General features: G+C 44.8%; 1 protein-coding gene across 1 annotated transcript in view; it reads left to right on the forward strand.

The window, feature by feature from the left end:
• Positions 1-22875, forward strand: part of GRK3 (G protein-coupled receptor kinase 3) — a 61650-nt gene that overhangs the window by 1869 nt on the left and 36906 nt on the right. The window contains exon 2 of the mRNA XM_064726577.1: positions 12470-12546. Coding sequence (XP_064582647.1) covers positions 12470-12546 — 77 coding nt within the window. The remainder of the gene's footprint in view (positions 1-12469; positions 12547-22875) is intronic.

Raw genomic sequence — 22875 nt, forward strand, 5'->3', positions numbered from 1 at the left:
GCCAGAGGAAGTTTTGCAGGGAAGGCGAAAGGATCGCTGGCCAAAGTGCCTCGCTCCTTGGGCTGCCTGTGGAAGGACCTGTTGGAGGTCATGGCTTGCCACCCTCCCTGGTGTGTGATGCCCTGTAGGAGGTGAGAATCCTTCAGAGAGGAGAGGTTTGGGGCTGTACGTGGTGCTGTGGGGCAGGGACACGCCAGGCCCTCAGCACAGGAGCGGAAGGAAGCACGGACATAACCGAGAACAGGGACTTACCTCAGCCCGGGACCACAAACGGCTCTGGGGTGCCCAAAATGACTGAACCTCTCAGCTTCTAACTGAAACCAGGGGTTTCCTCATGCAGTAGGAAATTGTGACCGTTATTCTGGTGTCAGATATCTTTGTGCTGGCTTCTGGCTGGTTTTTTTTGATGCCTCTCATTAGAGCAGACATGGTGTGCTGGGTATACTGAAATATTCTGTATCGCTGGCAAAGTGATTCATTTAAAATGACATAAATCGGCTGGTTAAAGGCAGGTTGATATAGTAACAGGAAAAAAAATACAACACACAGAGTCCTCTCTTGTTTGAAATCAAACAATTTTTCCAGATATTCATTATTTCTGTGTGTGTGTGAGCAGCTCCTTGGAGGAGCCTGGCTCTGTAATGTTGGGTTTGCAGCCATCCCTGCCATCAGTCCTGGCTGTCACTGGTACAGAGAGCAGGAAGATCACTGGAATATCACATCCATGCTTGAGAATAAATGCCCCTGCATTATTGCAGTGCTCTGCTCACAGAAAGGTGTTGGTTTATCTCTGGTGGGCAACCACAGCCCAGGGACGGGTCCTGTGCCCTGGTGTTATCTCCTATTGAAATATTAGAAATGTTTTACCCCTTGTCTCCTTGCTGGAGCCCTGTACACCTGTCGGCACCCTTTTATCTTTCCCAGATAAGGCTGAGGTTAAATGAAGCAAATGAGTTTACTGTAATGCAAATTTGAGGGGGCTTCCTGTTTACAAGGAAATAGCTGTAGTGCCGGCAGAATGAATTCCAAGGCTGCAGGCCAAGGCTTAGCAGCAAATAAACTATGAGGGTGAAGAGTTTATTGGCCGTAGGGCTGATTATTGCTGAGTTTTCCTGAATTATCCTCAGACTGGTTTTGTCCTGAAATCGTTCAATATCACAGTTTGGGGAGGAAGCACAGAAAACACTAATGAGCCGGGGAGTGCCTAAGGAAGAGGATTAGTGTGTTTTTGTTTTTTTTTTTAAGCACCAAAACAAAACAACCCTTCTTCCATCCTCTGTCATCTGCTTTTCCTTCCTTTCTGCATTTCCTCCTTTCGTTCCTAAGAGCCTTTGCCAAGAGCTGTGAGAGCTGTGGTATCTTTGTGTTGTACATTGTTTCCTAAAAGCCTGTTTTTCAGGGAGATTCGCATGGGTGGGCAGAAAAGCTGTCAGAGGCAGAATATCCTGCTGAAATCAGGCCTGGAATGGGAAGGAAGTCAGCCCTGTGGAAATATGAGCAAATATGAAACCTAAATGCTATCCTGCAGCATTGCTCTCAAATATCTTAAGTTTTGGTGGGAAAGGAGTAAATTAACCGCATTTTGAATTTTTTTGGCTATTCAGCAGGCTGCTGAGGGTTTTTCCTTTTCCATGTCGATTTTACATTTCCCTTATTTTGGTCAGAGGGAGTGGAAGAGCACTTATAGAACAGCTGTTTTTATTTGCCAGCAGCTTGTTCTGGTTTGAGTAAAGGATTTGCGTAATGTGAAGCTGAGAAAAATGGTCCAAGAAATCAGGTAACAAATGGGAGAGGGTTCAGGGCTTGCAGAAGCCTCTTGTGTGCGCCTCTGGAAAGTTGACATTAAACCTTTCTTGCTATAAACATCACGTAAGCTTTGGGTGCTTTTGGTATACAAATACCACGGGCATGGTAACAAAACACAGCATCCATCTGTCCAGGCTTCTCTCCCTCAGGCTGTAGATATTTCTCATCCCATCTCTCCTTTTCTAACCTGCTTTCACTAATTACCTCTATTTCAAGTTAATTCTGATTTTTCTCCCACTCTTTTTCATTGGTCTCCTCTGAATCTTGTTCTGCTGGGGGAAAAGGGAGCATGTTGCAGTCACTTTTTTTTCTTTAAAATAATGCTTTTAACATGACATTTTTCCTCAGTTATCTTCCTATCTTCACTTCATTTGTAGGGGTGAATTCTGGCCCCCGGTACCCAGCTGCTTCTCATAGGGTGATGTGCCCTTTGATTTCTCACCCAGTATTCAAACTGGCTTGTTAAAATTCTCATTAAAGGTTATTGAAAATACAGAGGTTAATTTGCCTTCCCAATTCTATCCTGAGCTATTTGTAATTTGTGCAAAATATTGTTGAAATCCAAGCGACACCTCCCGCTCAGGGTTAAGCATCATTGCTCTGTTCTCTCTTGCTTCTGATTTTGTAATTCTGTTCTCTTGGCCTTGCTTTGCTCTTTCTGTGGATTTCACTTCATTCTTTGAGGTGGCCTTCAGGGAGTTCTTGCACCTTGTGAAACTCGTGTAAATCTCCGAGTTGCAGGCTCACATTGCCCTGTCTGTGCTGTCAGTCTGGGTGATTTTGGTGGTGTTTTCTCTGGTGTTGTTTAACGCCTCCGTGTTGTGTTTATTCATTTACCCTGCTGTCTCTGGGAACGTTTTCCTGACAATTGCTTGTGTAATTTTCATTTTTGTTGCTGTTCCGCCCGTGTCAGCCCTCTGTGTCTCTCTAGGTGCTTCTGTGTTGCTGTAAGAAAACTCTTCAGTTTTGGGTAGCTCCTTCCAATCAATGCCTGAGAACCCTTCCCATGAAGAAATTCTTCCTGATATCCAAAATCTGAAGCTTAAATGAGTAAACTGAAGATAGTGTGAAAAGACCCACGTGAGGGTTCATTGGGAGCCACTTGAAGAAGGGGAAAAATTTGCTTTTTTCTGAACTAACAGTACAATAAAGGCTGAACACTTGTGATTTTTGGTGGATTAGCTCAGGGTGAGACTGAGTAGTGAAATTTTGATTGGAAATTCAGCCTCCCTTGCTTTGCCATCAGCAGAAGTGTGTGGCTGTGAAGGCAGTAAGAAATGGCTCTCTCCAAATAATTGGGTGTGCACACAGAGTGCTGGGGCTGCTGACAACGTGTACTTGCTTTTTATCTCAAGTCAGCTTTGTACTCCAGCACTTTCTTGGGAAGAATGCATGCCTGGGGATGGATTATGGCCTGTCAGTGTAGGAGGATGTATGGGAGGGCTCCTGCTTGCTGTGGGTGCTGCTCTTGGCTCTGTTTGGGTGCTCTCTCTCTATTGGGAATTCAGATTTTACTGTACCTGCAGTATCCCATAACAGACAGGCTTCTACAGCAGAGCACAGGAGGATGAAAGCCCTTTGCAGAGCTTTAAGAGACAAGGAATGAGAGTCTGGGTGAAGGACAGCTTGTTATTTATTATCTGCATTGCACAGATCAGGAGCCAGTTAGGAAATACCTGATGTGCCTTTGTTCACCTTGGGCAGGTGCAGGAGTTGAAGCTGAATTTTCTGAGCCTCAGTGGAGACCCTCAGCTGTCTCAGCTGCTGAGCATCCAGAGCTTGGAGCATCTCTGGCCACAGGAAGGAGAGATGTGGCCTTCAGAGAGATGCTCCAATTACTTCTCCCTGGGGATGCTGCAGGATTGCAGCGTATGTTTTGCAGCACAGACCTTCCCTCGGGTGTCATTGCCTTAAGTAAGAAAAAAAAAAAAGGGTAAATCAACGGTGATCTGGAGGGAGATCAGTGTGCAGCCTTCTGTTCCTGTGCTTAAAACAGAGGGATGGTTCTAGATGCGTTTTTTTGGGGAAAGCTTCCAAAATGTGATGTTGTGTTACAGGTGTACTCATTTGATCTGGTGCAGGTGAGCTGCAGGGACCTGCCAGATGTTTTTTTTTTCAGTAAAATTAATGAACTTTATAGCTCTTAATCCTTTTATAGCTGATGGCTTTTCAGTGCCCAGACCTTCCTGTGTGGAATGGTTTCAGCCAACACTGGAACTATAACATCAGGACACGAGCGTGTGCAGCCCTTGGTTTCTGTTCTGGTGAAATCATGTGGAATGGCCTGGTTTAATCTTCTTATCAATAATAGCTTGGTTTTGTTGGTAATTAATAAAATTAGTAGAAAGCCTATCAGGAGCCGTCAGGTCCAGGTGCACAAACCAAACAACAGAATTTAATTGAACTAAATTGGTGCAAAAAGCAGCGGTTTCTAGCTTAGAAAATACAGCTGTTTTCCACTGGAGCTTCACTCCAAAAAATCATTCCAACACTGACTAAACACCTATATAAATATTCAGAAATAAATAACAATTTTTGAAAGCATTTGAAGGATCATAGAACCCCTCAGCCCCCTTCCAGCATGCCAGGAATTTGTCCTGTCAGCATGTGTCACCTCCTATTGAGGAGGGAAACGGGGAAAGGGAGGATTTCTCAGGATCTGGTGGAGCTGTGCAGCTCAAAGGCATCATTAGGGATGGAGCCTGGGATGTGTGACAGCAGAACAGGCACCAGCTGCACCAGGAGCTGGGAATTGCTGGGTGCTCGGGGGAGTTCTACCTCTGCTCAAGGTGAACACGGGCAAAGAGCTCCTGGCATCCTCCTGGGAAATTAAAAAGCTCCAGGGAAGCCAATGAAGCACTCGGTGCTTCAGAGCTTGGAAAAGACACCCCTGTCCCCAAGGGGATCCTCTGGGATGTGCCTTGGCTGCTGTTTGTTGTGATTCTGCCTCAATTTCAGCAGGATAATGAGCTCTGGGATTGAGCTTTAGGTGGTGGGTCCAGAGCGTGTTGGTGAATGGAGTTGGATCCAATTGGCACCCCTAGAAAATGCTTCAAGTTGCATCAGGGGAGGTTTAGGTGGATTTTGGGCCTGAAAATGGTGAAATTTGGAGGGGAAAGGACCTAAAATCCACCCAGAAATCCACCTTGGGATCATGAAATTTGGGAAAAGGGACCCAAAATTCCTTGAATTTCAGGATACCAAAAATTCCCCAAAAAATTTGGAGGGAAAGGTGGAAAAACGGCCCTCTGGGATGTGCCTTGGCTGCTGCTGTTTGTTGTGATTCTGCCTCAATTTCAGCAGGATAATGAGCTCTGAGACTGAGCTTTAGGTGGTGGTTCCAGAGGATGCTGGTGAATAGAGATGGATCCAATTGGCACCCCTAGGAAATGCTTCAAGTTGCATCAGGGGGGGTTTAGGTGGATTTTTGAGTGGATTTTGGGCCTCAAAATGGTGAAATTTGGAGGGGAAAGGACCCAAAATCCACACAGAAATCCACCTTGGGATCATGAAATTTGGGAAAAGGGACCCAAAATTCCTTGAATTTCAGGATACCAAAAATTCCCCAAAAAATTCGGAGGGAAAGGTGGAAAAAGGGCCCTCTGGGATGTGCCTTGGCTGCTGCTGTTTGTTGTGATTCTGCCTCAATTTCAGCAGGGAAAATGGGCTCTGGGACTGAGCTTTAGGTGTGGTGGTGAATGGAGTTGGATCCAGTTGGCACCCAGAGGAAATGCTTCAAGTTGCATCAGGGGAGGTTTAGGTGGATTTTAGGCCTGAAAATGGTGAAATTTGGAGGGGAAACGACCCAAAAATGCACCCTGGCATCATGAAATTTGGGAAAAGGGACCGAAAATTCCTGGAATTTCAGGATGCCAAAATTCCAAAAAATATTTCAGGGAAAAGGTGGAAAAATGGCAAAAATTGGAAGAAAAATGACGTGAAAATGATGAGAGTTAAATGGAAAAAAAACCCCAAAATTCACCCAAAAATCCACCCTGGGACCACAAAATTTGGGAATAGGGAACAAAATTCCTGGAATTTCAGGATCCCAAAAATTGGTGGGAGTTTCCATCCCTGCAGGGATTTAAAAGCTGTGTGGAAGTGGCACTTGGGGACGTGGGTCAGTGTTGGCCTTGGCATTGCTGCAGGAACAGTTGGTCCTAATGGTCTCTGAGGGCTTTTCTAACCTAAAAAATCCAATAACTCAATTAAAAGAAGACTCTGGCTTCTCAATTTCTTCTCTATCCTCTTCTGTTCATTTTCATGTTTGAAGCAACTCTGTGTTGTGCATCAGTCCTCTGTTTTTTTAATAATTTTTTATTTTTAATTTTTTTATTATTTTATTATTTTTTATTATTACTATTTGATGTTTGGGTTTTTTTACCCGAGATTTTCCGAATTGTTCAAAAATACAGGAACATCCCTGTAGTTTTAACTTGTTGTTTAAATGAGCTTTGAAAGGTCTGATTCTTAGGCCAAATATTTCATCCCAGTTTTCACTTTTGATCAATCTTGCATTGCTAAACCTTTTAAATGCACTTGTACAAAGAGGAAAAAAAACAACCCACTTTAGGCTGTGGTGGCTCTGGGCCATTCTGCCAATGCTTTGAATTGCACTTGTTGACCCTGTCATGCTTTCAGTTCAGAGGCCTTTGGGGCAGGATCTTTGGTCCAATTTTAGCAACTTTATGATGGATTTGGATAGTGGAAGTAAACATTTAAAACCTCTGTAAAATTGTATCCTGAGCCTATAAATGAATAAATAAATCAGAGGCGTCTGTCAGTGTTGGCCGTAGTTCTTGGTCTCTCAGTCAAGGTTTATACTTGCTACTTGCAAAGAAAGTTCTAAACATTTGAGATTGAGAAAGATTAGAAAAAATTGGCACGTCTTCAGTAATTTTGTGTTTGTTTAAAAAAAAGAGTAATTTATGATTGGCGAATGCCTTAATTGCAGTCAGAGCGAGGAGATGTGATTTTGCTCTGATTTCCCTTTCTTGTAATTTCTCAGCAGCAGCAATCTGGTGGAAGGGCAAGTCCTTGACACTGCAATTTGGTGTAATTATTCCTGCAGAATTCGTGTACTTTAGAAGCTTTTATATTAGTTTCAGATTTCAGCGCTGATAATGCCTCAAGGATCTTGGGGCTGGTGTTTTGTGGAGTTGGAGCTGCAGAGCTCCTGCTTCTGGCTCCCTCCTCGTAAACTTTCTTCATTAATTCCATTTGCATAAGTGAAGCTGCTGGTGCAGGGAGGGGAGGGGGTGTGGGCAGGTGTTGCTGAGCTCTAATCCCTTCCATCCCACAGGGCTCTGGGGTGAAATATGTTGCTAATCACCCACGACAGCTCTAAGAGCATTAGTTTGCTGCAGTGAAATGGTGTGAGGGCACGAAATGGGGCAGAAATGGGTGAAGTTGGACCAGAAAATGGCAGAAGTCCCGTTCAGGTGGCGGGGTGTGATGTGTTTATGGAGAAAAATCAAAGTTTGGGGTCACTCAGTGCTTTGCAATGAGGCTGAGCGCGTGCATTAATTAATGACTGACTCACAGAAGGATTTGCATTGAGAAAGATCTTCAACATTGAGTGTGCCTCTGTGAGTTTACAAGTAATACATAAATACATCAGTTTAGATGGTGTTATGATCTTTTGTGCCTTTCTGTGCTGGGAATTTGCCCCATGAACTGCTGGAACCACAGTGACCACGTGTGTAGCAGCTTTTACAGCACTGAGAGCCCAGTCATTTGGAGAAGTATTGACTTCTGCTGAACTTTGAGCTGAGTGCAATCTGAGAGGAAGCAGAATGAAATGGGTTCAGTGGTTTGTGAGTGTTCAGTGTTCATTACCCCTGACACAGGAATAAATGAAGGTGGCTGTGATGTGGAGATGGGATGTTGGGAATGCAGAGTCCAGTCAAAGCACTGGCCATGGAGTTGATGAATATCTGGCATTTTCTTGAAATAATTATTAATTTGGATGTGCCAGGAGCCATCAGTGTGCTGTTGGATACAGGAGCCACATGTTGCAGAGGGATGGTACCTGTTCTAATGACATAGAGGAGGGAAAAAATAAATCCAGATTTATTTTACAGACTGGAGATCTGAGCAGATAAAGTTTATGACCTGCTTTTCACAGTACAGGAAATGTTGGTAAAGTTAAATCCTGAACTAAGCTCTTACTCTATGTGAAGCTGCTGTTTCATTCTTATTTTGTTTTTCTGTTCTCCTGTTTCAGCCTATTGGAGAATATATTAATAACTGGAACTGCTCATTTTTAATGCAGATGTGGTTCTTCAGTGCTGGCCATTGTTTTTCCAAGCTGTGGTGTGCGTGTGTGCACCTTTACACCAAATAACATCCCACAAATCTGAACTCTTATTGATTTACAAGAAAAAATTATCTGCTCTGATGATAAATAATTCAAAGCTCATTTAAGATCCAGCAGTAGGAAGGGCAGTAGTGAGGAGATTCTTGACCTAGTTCCAGTAGTAGGAGTATTGTACATATGGATACACCCATTGCCTCATTCTGTGCCCTTTCCTTTCCTGAGGTGTGAGTTACTTTCAGAAGAACTTCAGGGACAACGTCTGTGTGAAATGAATAGCAAAACTTTTATAGAATTGTGGAATAGTTTGGGTGGGAAGAACCTTAAAGCCCAGCCAGTTCCACCCCTTGCCATGGACAGGGACACCTTCCACTATCCCAGCTTGCTCCAAACCCTGTCCAGCCTTGCCTTCTTCCAGGGATGGAGCAGCCTCAGCTTCTCTGGACAACCTGTGCCAGGGCCTCCCCACTCTCACAGAGAAGAAATATTTCCTAATATCTAATTTAAACCTCCTCTTTGCCAGCTTGAAATCATTCCCCCTTGTCCTGTTGCTACATGCTCTTGGAAAAAGTCCCTCTCCATCTTTGTCAGAAGCATCAGAGCGAGTGCTGATTGTTTTCCTCTCCTCTGTAAATCCTGCTTTGGGCACATTCCCACATGCCCTGGGGTTGTGGGAATGGTCAGTGCCTCTGGTCAGTTCCTCAGCTCCAGTGGCCATCCTTGGGCACACACACACACATTCAGACACCCAGCAGAAGTTTGGTTTCTCCTGCTTGGCATGCTTCTCCTTGGAGTCCCAGGCTGGCACTGCAGTGTTCCTGGCAGCAGCAGGAGTGGCTCTTGTTGTCCAGTGCTGCAGCCAAGGACAAGTCCTGCCTTTGGCTCAGCTCCTCTCCAAGGCTCCTTCTGCCTTGCAGCTCCTGCTGGAACTCGTCTGAGAGGCAGGATCAGAGATGCTCTTGCCTCACATGGCCTTTTCTGTGTTAGAAAGGACATAATGTGTTTTCTCCTGAGCTTTTCAGACGTGTTTTCAAGTAGAGATTTTCCTCCTGTGCCGACCTTGGCACTGCGGCTGCTGCCTGTGCCCTGCCAGGCTGCTCACAGACACTGAGAGCTGTTCCATTCCAGAATGGAGCTTAACCTTGAGGGCTGCTTTGCAGCAGGTTTCTTTGATCAAGGATGGAGTAACTAGAGCTCCAAGATGCAGCTTGAAGCTCCTTTCAACAGATTGTTCAGCTCGTGCTTGAAATAAATCCCTTTTCTGGGCAGGTGGAGGAGCTGACCAGGTTAGAGCGACCTGTTTATGGTTTGATGAGGGTGCAGATAAATCATCTTCTGCCCGCTTGGGGCTGGCAGTGTGCTCTGCAGGCCTGGGGTGCTTGTTCAGCTCCTTCTTTGGGGGCAGCTTCACCCAGGGGCTCTCAGAAGTGCAGGAGCACCCGGCTGTTTGTGCCCAGGCACTGCTGGCATCTCCCTGGGCCAGTGGCAAAGGCCTTCCCTGTGCTCCCAGGTAAACCAGCAATTGCAGAATCCCACAGTTGGCTTGGAAAAGCCCTCCAGGACCATTGAGTCCAACCTGTGCCTGGTCCCCACCTTGTCACCCAGCCCAGAGCACTGAGTGCCACATCCAGATGTTCCTTGGACACTTCCAGGGATGCAGATTCCACCTGGGCAGTCCCTTCCAATGCTTGACCAGCCTTTCACTGAAGATAAAGATGCCCAGAAAGAGGTGCCCAGGGTCCAAGCTGCATTTCTCACCAAATTTTAGGCCTGACTTTGACTTCCCCTAAACATCCTTCAGTTGACTTGTGGTATGTGGATAGTAAATGGAGTGTTCCTGAATTTTTTGTTGCTTGCGGTTTTCTTCCTCGTTGAAATGAAAAGAATACACGAACAAAAGGTTTTGCTGCAGTCCAGTTGGATGTGCTTTTGTTTCTGAAGTCTCCTTGGATTTTGTTTTTAGCCAAGTTTTGTTTCTGCTCCTTGTGAGTGCTGCTATTAAGGTGGCTCATGCTGTGAACTGAGATGAACTCGTGCAGACACGGCCACTTCTTGCATTAGTGCGTGGTTTGTGCTGATGGCATCTCTGGCCAGGGAAAGCTTTTCAGAAATGGCTGCATTTCTGTGAAATGCAGCTTTTAATCCCAGATTGTTTACGTGTAGGGCAACTAATGAGTCAACAGACTAAAGCAGAGAGGGAACCTTTTTTCCTGTTTGTGGAATGTGCTAAGCTCCATTTTAAAATTTTCCATCCTTCTGAAGGATACATGGACTCTGCTTCAATTCTTTGAACTCCAGAGGATTGCTACCTGTAACTTCCATGTGAGAATTAGGAGGTGATTATTCTGGATTGTCATAATCCACTCCATGGCCTTTATTCCTATTTATCCATATGGATAAGTCGCAATGATTTTAAAGCAGTGCGAGTGTTGAGGAGCTGGAACGTGGCACGGGCTCCTGTAGCCTGTGATCATTTTACAGATTTGTTCAGTTTCTGTGGCTGCAAAAGACATTTTGTTCCTTTGACGTTATCCATCAGACCAGAAGTATGGGATGTCAGCAGAGGAGGAGGAGGTGCTGGAGAGGTTTGCTCCTTACACAATTGCTGTTTTCCTGGGCGCCTCAGTCACACGTTAAATTTTCATTATCTTCTCCCATTGTCTAGACTGAAGATCTGTTGATGTAATTTCTTGCAGCACACTCGTTGGAGCAGAGCAAAGCTTCCTTGGTGTCATGATTATGAAAAAGGCTTATTCTGTTACTGCTGGTCTGGTGGTCAGTGGGAACGGGGACGGTGCCCGGGGGCGATGGCAGCGCCAAGGGGCTTGGGGAGCAGGGGGAGCCGTGGGCTCTGGGAGCTCCTGCCAGGCTGGTTCATCCTCAGTGGCTCCTCTGTGAGCTCAGAGGGATGAGGGCAAGGTCTGGTTGGCAAAATATTTGGGTTGGAATTTTAGGAAGGAGTTGTTCCCTGTGAAGGTGGTGAGGCACTGGTACAGAGAAGGTCTGGCTGTCCCATCGCTGCAAGTGTCCAAGGCAAAACATTTGGGTTGGATTTTCGGAAGAAGTTGCTTCCTGTGAGGTTGATGAGGCCCTGGCACAGAGATACTGTGGCTGTCCCATCCCTGGAAGTCTCCAAAGTCAAATTGGATGAGGCTTGGAGCAACCTGGGATAGTGGAAGTTCACCCCATGGCAGCAGGTGAAACAAGATATTCTTTAAGATCCCTTCCAATCCAAACCATTCTGCGATTCCACAATCTCTTATTTCCTGCTCCCTCTTCATTTAAAATCAGTATTTTGTTTAGATTGTTAAAATACACAGAGGGCAGACCCAGTTCTTAATGAACAAATAAACAGCAAGTTCGTCACTGAATAATTTATCATCTCAAACCTGATTAACAGTGTTCAGCCCTCCCAGTTCTTGTCTGACTTGATGTGGTGGTTGGCCTCCAGAGCTCTCGCTTTGGATCACACTGTTCAGAGATCCGTGTTCCACGTGGGACTTGGAGATACACAGAGAACTATTAATAGGAATTTTTCCTACATGGGAGTTTAGGGCCTTCCAGCAAAGTCCTTGGCTTCATTATAGACTTTTTTTCTGGTCAAGTCATTCAGACTTCGTGCCTCAGCTCCTCTGAGGAGGAGTGTGGATGCTTTCCTCCCTCCATGGGGGAGATGTGTGTCAGTATTTGGGAGGTTTCTCAGAATTTTAATGCTGAGCACACAAGAGGGGATGTCCCCGAGGTCAGCAGGGCTTAGCTGCTCAGTCTTGCTGCTGCAGAAATATCAGTGATATTTAATGGCCCTGTTTAGAGCATGAGTACTTTGTTCAAGGTTATTTTTGTAATAATAAATAGTATAATTATCATAATAAGTAGTGTAATTATAGTAATAAATAGCATGTATGGAAATTATTGATTTTAAAATTGGAAACAGAGAAAGTCTGGTGGAATTTTGGCTCGGTACTGTGACAATAGAGTTGCTTTGGCCTGCATTGATTTTAAGATTTATATTCTTGTATTGTTGCCCATATGAAATTTTTATGGGCATTATATTACAATGAATATTGAAGTTACTTGACAAATAAAGGAAATCTTTGTTAATGTGGTTGGAGTGAGTGATTGTGACATTATAAATTAGGCAGAGTAGATGTTAAGTGCACTGCAGCCAAGCAGGGCCTAATGGAGCTGCTCTTGGCTCCTTGTGTGGCTTGGGGTGACTTGGGCAGTTATTTTACTGTGCAAGCTAAACCTGAGACAAGAATAAAGTGGTGACAAGGATGTTCCCAGGGATCAAAAAGCAATTTCAAGTAACCCCTCTTTTTTTTTTTTTCCCTTTTTTTCTTTCAGTATCCGCAGTGTTATGCAGAAATACCTCGAGGAAAGGGGTGAATTAACCTTTGACAAGATCTTTCATCAGAAAATTGGTAAGTCATGTCTCAATAAAATGTTATTTGTGTAGATGTTTTCAAGATCAGTTTGGTTTTTACATTTGTCTGTGGTGCCTGCTGAGGAGCCAGGGCTGTAGATTGAGGAACACTGGAGGATGGACAGGACTTAGTGAGACAAAGGTCCTCAAGAAGATGAAATGCTGTGAAAGGGAAGAAGACAGAGCAAGGCCATCTGTCAACTTCAGGTTCTGGAAAACTACAGGGAAAATAATTAAATTATTTGGAAACATCGAGGAGAAAATGATATTACTTGGTATGGGCTTGTCAACAATGTAATGTGTCACATCAGTTAAGTTTTTTTTTTCTTTGCAGAGGTAATGAGCCTGTTGATAAGGGAGCAGGAGAAAAGATCCCAGATGTGTTGTCTTGACCCTCTGACATGGTGTTCTTGCTCCCAGCATAGAGGGGTGAAAATTGTGTGTGCAGGGGGTGAAACTGTTGGGAAATGGGCTGGTGGAGCAGTTAATCATGGAAATGTGGATGCAGGGAATGGGGACATCAGAGATCAGTGTTGATGCTGCAGTGAGGAGCCTCTGTGATTGCTGTGACTCACCAAGGACAAAAACTCCACAAAGCAGGGGAGGGGGGAGATGCAGTGCTCCCAGGGAAATCCAGCAGTGTCCTTCCTCTCCACCTGTGCCACAGCAATGACAAGGCACAGCCTGGGGACCCTCAGGGCAGGGACTTGGCTGTGACAGCCAGCCCTGAGCTGTGTTGGCTCAGCTGGATCACACACGACTAAATATAAAATCAGTGTTGTAGCCAGCGAGGCATGTGAAATAATCCTCTTCTGGCAGAATGTTGTGTCCATCCTGGCAGTGGATTAAAAAAAAATATATATACATGGACCTGCTGGGAAAAGTCCAGGAAAGAGCAGTGGGAATGAGCAGTCTGTTAAATCTGACCTACAGGGAAGTATTGAAATAGGGTGTGATGTGGGCAGTGGAAGGGAGAAGTGAGGTTGAACATGATTCAAAACCAGAAAAGCTGTTTTCAGAAATGATGAGGTTTGTCCATTTTCTAGAGCTTTAATTTCAATGAATAAAAAATAAGATTTTAGTGGTAGTGTGGGTAATAAAGCAGGGAGGGTTTCATGAAGGGCTTTTGGGATTTTTGTGTGGCAGATTTGAGGAATGAGTTGGATGGGAAGTCTTGAGGAGGTCAGTGGTTTTATTCCTGTCTGAAATGAGGCTGTAGTGAGCAAAGTACCTGATTTCCCAGGAAAACTGCTGCAGTGGGGGCTTCTTTGGGCTGGTTGAGTTTTCAGTGGCCTCCCTTCTGGCCAGAGCAGAAACAGCCCAAAACCTTCCTGCTTGCCTGGCAGTGTGCAGCTCACTGGAGTGGGAGTTTTAGGTATTGCCAGATTAAAACAATCGATTTTCCTGTGTCTCAGAGTGTCATTAATGAGTCTCAGAGCCATTGGAAGTCTTTTCACTGTGTTTCAACAATTGGAGCATGGTCTGTACTTGTGCTTAAAACTATGACTTTTTATTGTGCCCAAAACTTTTGCCATGTAGATGCAGATACCTTGTTTGCTTGTACTGACACCTCAGTGTGTGCTTCAGCTCCAGTGCCTGTGCTGAATCATTAATATTTTGCTGTAGCCTGACAGTTGCAAAATAAGCAGAATTTTAAGCAACCAAACACAGCCTGGCTTCAACTGAGTCTCTTTGGGGGCAGTGAAATGAAGAAGTCCTTTTTTTATTTTTTTTTCTCTATAAAAAGAGAAGTCAAACAGACCATCTTCTATGTAATGGATATTTCTATTTGTGTAATTGAATACTTTTCATTACCTGTTACAGCGAGGACTGTTGCAGTTATTTTGATTAGTTACAGCAATTACAGTTAGGTAACTGGAACCTTGGAAGGATTAGATCTTTCTCTTTTTTCCCCCCATGTTGGTAGTAGCCATTAAAGCTGGAATTTTAGAGCCCAGTTTCATTAACATTTTCGTTTCTGTGCACAGAAGAGAGGTTTCCTCCTCCTCTCCCCGGGTACAGTCAGAGCAGGACTTGCCCTGGATTACCTGGAAATGAGGAGCAGTTCTGTGAACGCTGTGCAGGAGTTTCAGTTGATTCTGAAGCTAAAATAGGATTTAAAATGGGATTTTAAAAAAAGATTAAAGCTAAACACGACTGTTTTTAACAGCAGACTCTGCATCACGCTGGAAAATACAGTATTTCCTTTACTGTGGTTGTTCATTTAAATTTGATTGCGTTTTCTAGCGTGTTCTTTGCCACTCAATTAGCTCTGTTTCCAGACATTAGCATAATTGCTTGTGGTAAAGTACCTGCAGTTTTAGGCGAGCGTTCTGCAAAGGGCTGTGAGAAGAAGGATGGGGAGGTAATTAAAACTCTAATCACCTTTTTGTTCTGCTCCTCGTCTCTTTGGCTGGGGGGGATGTGGTGAGACCACAGGTGGGGCAGGTCCTGTGGGGGGAATCTCCATCAGCCTGATCCAGTAATTCTGCTGGATCTTCCCTGGTTTTTCCTGTGATGATTTTACTGAGGAGCCATCCAGCACTCCCTGCTTTATCTTTACACACCGACTATAAAATGCACCGAGCTCCCCAGTTTTTCCTTGGCAACTGCTCTAGATGAGAACTGGTTTGCTTCTTATTTTATTTTTTTTTTTTTTTACCCCAGACCTAAATTTTTCCTCACAGCTCCAGGTCACATTTTTTTTTTCATTTTTTCTTGTTTTTTCAGTATCCTTTCAAATGTAAACCCATGCTTTGATCAGCTGTCTGATCCAAGGGCTCTGATGTCAGTATGGATGTTTCCCTATGCATGTGTAAATTATGGTGCTGGTCTCATCACCTGCGAGTGTTTATTCTTAGTGAGCCCTAAAATCATTTTAGGGTCAGTGCTTTCCTGCTCCCAGTGCCAAAGCTTGGCCCAAATTCCCTTCCTGCCAGGTGTGCATTTGCAGGGAGTCACAGGGGCAGCTCTGCCTTGGACACCAAACCCTTTAGGATCAGGATAACAGCAGGAAGCTCATCAGGGATGGAAATGGCTCCATCGGGTTTGCACAAACAAGTCTGTCCCCGATTTGCATCCCTTCCCTCAGCTCTCATCCCTTGGTGCTGGCACTGCTGTGTGCCCCCCGAGTGATGCTCCACCACGATCTGGAGCTCTCTAAGAATGTCCTGGTGAGTCAGAGGACATGGAGCTCACAGAAGCACCCAGAAGAGTGCTCTGGCAGCCCAGCCCAGCCGGCTGTTCCTTCAGAAGCTGCTTCCTCCACAGCAGAAGCCTCTTGGGGAAGTACAGCCTGTCTCGAAGCCGAGTGCGTAACCACCTTAGCCGGTTTTCTTTTACCACATCCTGTTTGCTACAACACCAGATTAGGAGTTTCTTTAGAAAAAGAGGCATTTTGAGGGGTTTTGGAAGTGTTCAAGGCCAGGTTGGGCAGGGCTAGGAGCAGCTTGGCTAGTGGAGGGTGTCCCTGCCCATGGCAGAGGATGCAATGAGATGGGATTTAAGGTCAAATCAAACCATTCTATATATCCAAATATATCTAAATATCCATCATTTACATATGGAATCCACTCTGCTTCACAACTGTGTGAAAATTGCACATGGAGTCCTTGTCATGGAGAGCCCCTGCCCTCAGAGGGCAGGTGGGAATGAGCAGATCAGGGGCTGCTGCAGCCAAGGCCTTCAAGGGAGTCTGTGAGATCATAATATTGCTTTGGAACAGGGCTATCCTGGTTATTAAATGCTTTGGAGCAAACTTGCTGCCAGTTACAACTCAGTGACTGGGCTTTCAAACAAACTGGGAATGGAGCTGGGTTAGAAATCCTGGGATGTGATCTTAGAGCATCCACAGCTCCATGGTTCAGCCTTGGCTTCTCTGGTGGCTCTTTGAGACCGTGGTGAGGGCCAGCAGGCTGCTGTCATCTCTGGAGCTGGGGGGACGTGGCAGTTCCTTCACACCCTTCTCGGTTTCTCATCTCTCACACAGCCGTTGGGGCTGGGGGAAGGATGAGAACAGGACGTGTTTTAGCTGGTTCAGCAGCTGGTCTTGCTGCACTGTGAGTTTTGCACCTTTCCTAGGAAGTAACTTGCTTTTTTTTTCCCCCCTGAAGGTGGCTTAGGTTTTTTTTTTTTTCTTTGTGAATTAATTAAAACAACTTGTAGTTGACGTAAGAAGTTACAAATTTTTTTTTTTTCCTTATTTACCATCCACTTTCGCAGAGTGAGGGATGATCTTTCTGAGGTGATTCATTCCACTGTCTTCCATATCCTCCTCAAGCAGCTCCAAGCTGGAGGTTTTCCCAGCAGGAGGGAGAAGCATTTTGCCATCTGCATCAGGGGCTGGTTCCAACCCACGGGGGCTTTGTGGGGGCTCTCAGCCCCTTCCCTGCTCCCCTTGTCCTCATCCAGCTCAGCATGGATCATGTTTGTTCTGCAGCTCCTCAGCTCAGCTTCCAGAGAGCATTTGGTCTGTTTGGTAGCTCCTTCTGCACAGGGATTTTTTGTGCCTGCCCTTCTCATTTTCAGGGAAATGTGCTCAAAATGACCCTGCTGGCTGCTGTTTCCTCCAGCTTGGTCAGGGACAACTTTCTGTTAAAAAAAAACCAAAAAACCAACAACCAAAACTGGGGTGAGAACAGCTACAGCACGGGTTTTTTTTTGTTTTTTTTTTTGGGTTTTTTTGGGGGCAGTGAATGATGCTTTCTGTTGCTTCTTTCTCCAGTTAAGGACTCATATTTCATTATTTCAGAGCTTTGGTGCTAATCATTAGATAGGAGTTAAAATCTGTTGAGAAAAACATTCTTGCTCTTCCTCTTTCTGCTGGCACCGTGCTCCCTGAACTGCCTAAAAATAACGGGCTGGGAAAAGTGACTCCCTAGAGCATTATTTAAGCTATTGTTTAATTTAAGCAGAAGATCTATGTGCTGTTGGCATTGTGGACTAATTAAATAGTCCTCTGAGGAAATAACAATGAAGGCTATAAAACTTGGTGGGGAGTAAAGAAAAGCCACCTGAGTTTTTGGCTGTGAAGTGAGCAGGGATGACTTTTCTGAGCTGTATCACGAGCCCTGTGATAAATTTGCTCTGTCCTGGTACTTTGATGTTAAATAATGTGCAGCCAAGTAGCAGGGACATTGTTACTTGGTGGGTTTTCTGTAAAAGCAGAGGCACAGGTCGTTTCTGCAAAGTGGTTTTATTTTGAGGTTCTGGTCCTGACCTGGCAGCCACCACACAGAATTAGTCACCACCAAAATTAGGAAGTTGTCTTCCAAACAAAAAGTTACATTTAAAATGCTGTTTGAAGACTGATCTTCTTCTTTCTCATGGTATTTTATAATTTTCAGCGCAAGATCAGCCTGGGATGTGAGGTTGTGGAGAGGCTGCAGGAGGTTCTGTGGAAGCCCCTCTGTCCTTGCTCAGTTCTGTGATCAGTTAAAAACAACACAAGAGCCCAAACCGCAAGGAGACATCGGAAACTGTGTGGCTGCAAACTGAAACAGAAACCGTTGATGTGAGATATTTCACAGGGGATCTGCTCCTCACACCATTCTCTGCCTGCACCAAACAAGGCTGGGGGTGTGGGGGGACAGTGAAAGAGAAAATCTGAGCCTGCTCTGAGCCTCCTAAAAGTTACTCTGGTTTTCTGTTTGCAGTGTTTTTTTCACCAAATGAGTGTTAGATTTAAGATCTCTTTATTATGTCATAATTTCAGTGTTGCTGGAAGCTACATTTCTTTCAACACCCTCTTATTTTGTGGTAAAATAAAGTGATACTTGGCATGATTTACTTCGAAGATCATTTTGAGGGGTGTTGCTGAAGCTCCTGCTGTAGATTTTATGTGCATTGGAGTTGTCTGGCTTGGTGTCAGGGATAAAGGGTATCCAAAGGCACTATCAAAATGCATCTATTAATTCTGGATTTTCTTTTGATGATAAATAATTGAGTATTTCTTTGTTGAGCTTCAGCCCTGATCTGCCTGCCTGCCTTTGTGGGGGGTTGAAGATGCTGTGTTGTGTGATTTCCCAGGGGAGCTGCAGATTAAATCTGAGCTTTAAAATAGGGAAAAATATATACCCTATCATCTGGAACGTCCCATGATGGATAATGTACACATCCTGCTAGATTAGCATTTATATGCAGTGCAGTTGTTGGGAGATAGAAGGCATGGGGAGAAAGTCTTTATCTCAGCAGAGCAGTGCAATTACACGGTTTTTGGGTTAAATTATCAAGAATTCCAGGCAAACTGGCAATTTTGAACTGAAGTAGCAGCATAGGAGAGAAGAAGAGAGTGTTAAGGAATATGGCTCTATAATAGAGAGAACAGATAAGGAATTATTTGCATGGCATTTCCCTTGGCTGTTTCCAGAGAACACATACAAACACAAGCACACCTGCCCTGCTCTGCACCTGCCGGAGGTGTGTTTGCTTTGCCCTTGGAATTCTGTAGGAAAATTTATTTCTTTTGCATCAAAAGGGCCCTGGGTGGTTGGTTCAGCCTTCTCCAGCCTCTTCTTGAGCTCTCTTTGCTGTGACTTAAAATTATGTGAGGGAGGCTTAGGCTGGATTTTGGGGAAAGGTTCTAGTGCCTTCCATCCCAAAGTGGTGTTTCCTCTCTGCTTGGCCTCACTTGAGCTTTCTTCACCCCTTCCTGGTGGAATTTTCTCCTTGTGCCCCACCGCTGTTCACACTCGGTCCTGATTTCCTCTTCTTCCCACCCAGCAATTCCTCAGTCAATCTGAAACAGTTGCACTCCCATGGAGTTTTTATCAATGTCTCTTGAAACAGTTCACAGCTAATTAAGCCTCTGAGCGCCACTGAGAAGTAGGGCAGTGTTGGTTCGCCGTGTCTGTGAGGTGGCATGGTAACAGCTTTAATGAGCTTTACCTGCATGGCTGTAAAAGCTTTATTAATATTGGTAATAAAGCAGATTCCCTGGGCCTGCCAGTGCTGCTCATTCCCATCAGTGGGATCAGAACCAGCACCAGCCAGTAGAATCTAAATTACTGCAGCTATTAAGTGTTCTCACTTTTTTAGCAGTGCATTTAAGGGATGGAAAGGTCAGAGGTGCAGAGCAGAGGAGCTGGAGCGCTCTGGTTATCAATTACCCCATTCCAGATGCTTTTATTGATCCATACAGCATTTCTCCTATAAAGAACATGGGCAATACACCTGACTATCCCCTTCCCTGAGTGTCCTGTCCAGCCAGGGCCTCTGTGACATCCTGCTGTCACCTGTGTGTCCATGGAGGTGGGATAGGTGGGCTCAAAACCATGCTAACCAGTTTCTAAGTGTTTCTAGATATTTCTACCCCTGATTTCTGTGATTAAAAGGGGAAGAGCAGCAGAACCATCTGTGTCTGAGCCTCCAGCTCACAGCAGCTTTCTCAGAGTGCCAGAATGAACCAGAGGAAGAGTCAGAAATTCCTGCAGGAGAATCAGCTGGGCTCTGTCACTGTTGTTTTAGTGGTTTTGCTGCTCGTTACCTAAGTGCTGCGTGTATTTACTAACTGAATACTGCTGGCTTTGTGTTTTGGTTTTGACCACAGCACAACAGTTCCTCGATGCTCTGCCTGAACAATTTGGCTCTTCACAGTGGTTCAGATATTGAGCAGAGTTTGCTAAGGCAAATGCTGGCACCAGGGCCTTGAGAACACCCTTTTGTTGTGGAGTTATTCCATGTTTTCTTTATCAAATGATGCTGTCACCTTGCTGCCACTAAAAACCACACCTGGATCTCAGCCCTACCTGAGGAGCAGAGCTGCATTTCCCAGTGGGGTTTGTGTGTTCAGTAATTGGTAACAGAATTGGTAAATTCTCAGCTTGGAGCAGGGCAGAAGGAAAAGTGTGTTTCTCAATAATAAAGAGATATTGGCTTGTATTATGTAATTAATTTAAAAATCTTTATAAAGGAAAAAAATACTGGTCAGGAAAATAACAATTTTCACATCCTTGGTAGGGCCTGAATTGTGATGTGAGGAAAGAACAGATACAACAAAGCCCAATCCACCACCATGAGGTTTTTAGGCTGCTCCTGGTTGTTAGCTTGCTGGTACCAGTTGCAAAGGGCTGTGAATTTCTTCTGTTTACAAGTGATGAAAAAAAGAAAACCTCAATTGCTGTGTATTCCTTGATGGGATTTAGTGAAGGAATTTAATCACATTCTTTGGATTGAAATGAAATGCTTCTATTCTGTGTTTAGTGGTCCTTTTAAAAATTAGAATATTTTTGTGTATATCTGTTTAGTGTTTTTACTCCTCCATCTTTTGGAGGAGCTTTTTCTTGTGTAAAACCCACTTTTTTCTTTCACCTTTGATATGTTGAATGCCTTTGATTTTTGACTTCAGTCAGCTGGAATCTGCATGTTAAAGGAGACCAGAATATGAAGGATACATAGTAAATTTGTTTCAGAGCTAAGTTTTCCCCATTATTTTCTCTGCATGGCTTTAAAAAATGATTGATCATACATTCAGTATTCAGAGCTACTATTTCATGGGGATATTCAGAAAATCCCTGAGTGCTTTGTGTTGGAAAGAACCTTAAAGCTCATCCAGCTCCACCTTCCACTATCCCAGGTTGCTCAGAGCTCCATCCAACCTGGCCTTGGACATTTCCAGGGATGGGGCAGCCACAGCTTCTCTGGGCAACCTAAATAATGATAATTGAGTGCTTTCAGTAAATCTCTATATTCACTGCTTGGGATGCTCTACCTGGCTCAAGCTTTTGGGGTTTGACACAGAATATTTGTGAATATTCCTCCATTCTGTCCCCAGTGTCAGTGCTGGAGGAGCAGCTCAGCTCTCCTGCTCTTCTCCCTTCATGCACAAGTCTGGTGTTTAGAAAGAGGGCTGATCAAACTTCAACAATGATTTCCCTGGGTGAAAAGCTATTGGAAAATAGGCCTGGAAATAAAAAGTTTTTCTCTGACGACACTTAAAACCTTTTAGCCAAAGCTTATTTTCATATAATGATTTCTAGACCTCATTAAACAGGCTACCTGGCAACTTGCAGCCTCATTTTGAGCTCAGTTTGGTTCTGTTCTAGGGGAATTGTTCTGTTCTCCTCACCATTGGATGCACGTCCTCCTGAAATACAGTTTGTTCTTTTCCCCTGCTTTCCATGCACAGGAATATGTTTCAGTCTGTTATAATGCATTATTTTTAATGCAAAGGGAATGAACATTAGGCTCAATTAGGAAAGAATGGAAAAGGAAAGGAAAGGAGTGGAATGTGTGATGCTTTCTGGGCTGGGAGGATTCTTGTGGCTTTGCACCTTGCCAGAGCACAATTCCTACACAGCTTTCCCTGGTGATCTTTGTTCCTGGAGAGGGAAATTGGTGGTTCTGTCAGTTGTGGAGCTCTTAGGTGGCCTGAATTGCTGTATGCTGTGTCAGCTCTGTGTGGGCACTGCACAGAGCAGCAGTCTGAGCCTGGCCTGGTGTTCTGTGACAATTGCAGCCTGGTGGGAATCACAGGTTTTGTGTGTTTTTTTGAGACTTTGTGTCTATGACCCAGATCTGTTCCTGGTGCTGATGGATCTGCAGGTCACTGAGGGCTGTTTCAGGAGGCTGAACACACCCACAGCTGGATTTAAACACAGCTGTGCTGTAATGTCACTGTGGTGTGGCAGCTCTACATAAGTGACATTCCTGGGGAGGAGATGCCCCAGAATCCCAAAATCATTTGGGTCAGGAAATTCCTCCCAGAACCATCGAGTCCAACCTGTGCCAAATCACCACCACTGAGTGCCACATCCAGGAATTCCTTGGACACCTCCAGGGATGGAGACTCCAAATCCCTCTGGACAACCCCTTCCAATGCCTGACCACCCTTTTTGGGAAGAAATTCCTCCTGATTTCCAGCCTGGCCCACCTTGGTGCAGTGTCCTGACAGGAGGTGCAGTGTATGAGACATCCCTCTGGCTGTGGCTTCTTGCTGTTACCCGAGCTCACCAAGCAAGAAAGATCATGAGACACATCTTGGAATGACTGAGATTGGAGCCCTCCAAGTGCCCTGAGCAGGGACAGAGCCTGTGTGGCAGCCTTGAGCACCATCCCACATTCCCAAAGCTTTTCCTGGCCGGGAAAGGAGCCCGTGTCTGGTGCAGATGTCACTGCTGCTTTGTTTGTCAGGGTTCTGTATTTATACACAGCACGTTTTGGGGAGGATTTGGAAACAGCTTGGTATTTTTGTTCTCTAATTTGCTATTTTGCCTACTAGAAAGAGGCTACATCAGCGTTTTGGACCACGTTCAGGCCTGCTGTAAATAGATGCAGCTTCCTTTCAATCAGTGACATTGTGAACGCTTGTATCGGGGCTAAACGTGGCTAT

Source organism: Zonotrichia leucophrys, chromosome 15 (genome assembly GCF_028769735.1).
Source record: "Zonotrichia leucophrys gambelii isolate GWCS_2022_RI chromosome 15, RI_Zleu_2.0, whole genome shotgun sequence".
NCBI classification, from domain to species: domain Eukaryota; kingdom Metazoa; phylum Chordata; class Aves; order Passeriformes; family Passerellidae; genus Zonotrichia; species Zonotrichia leucophrys.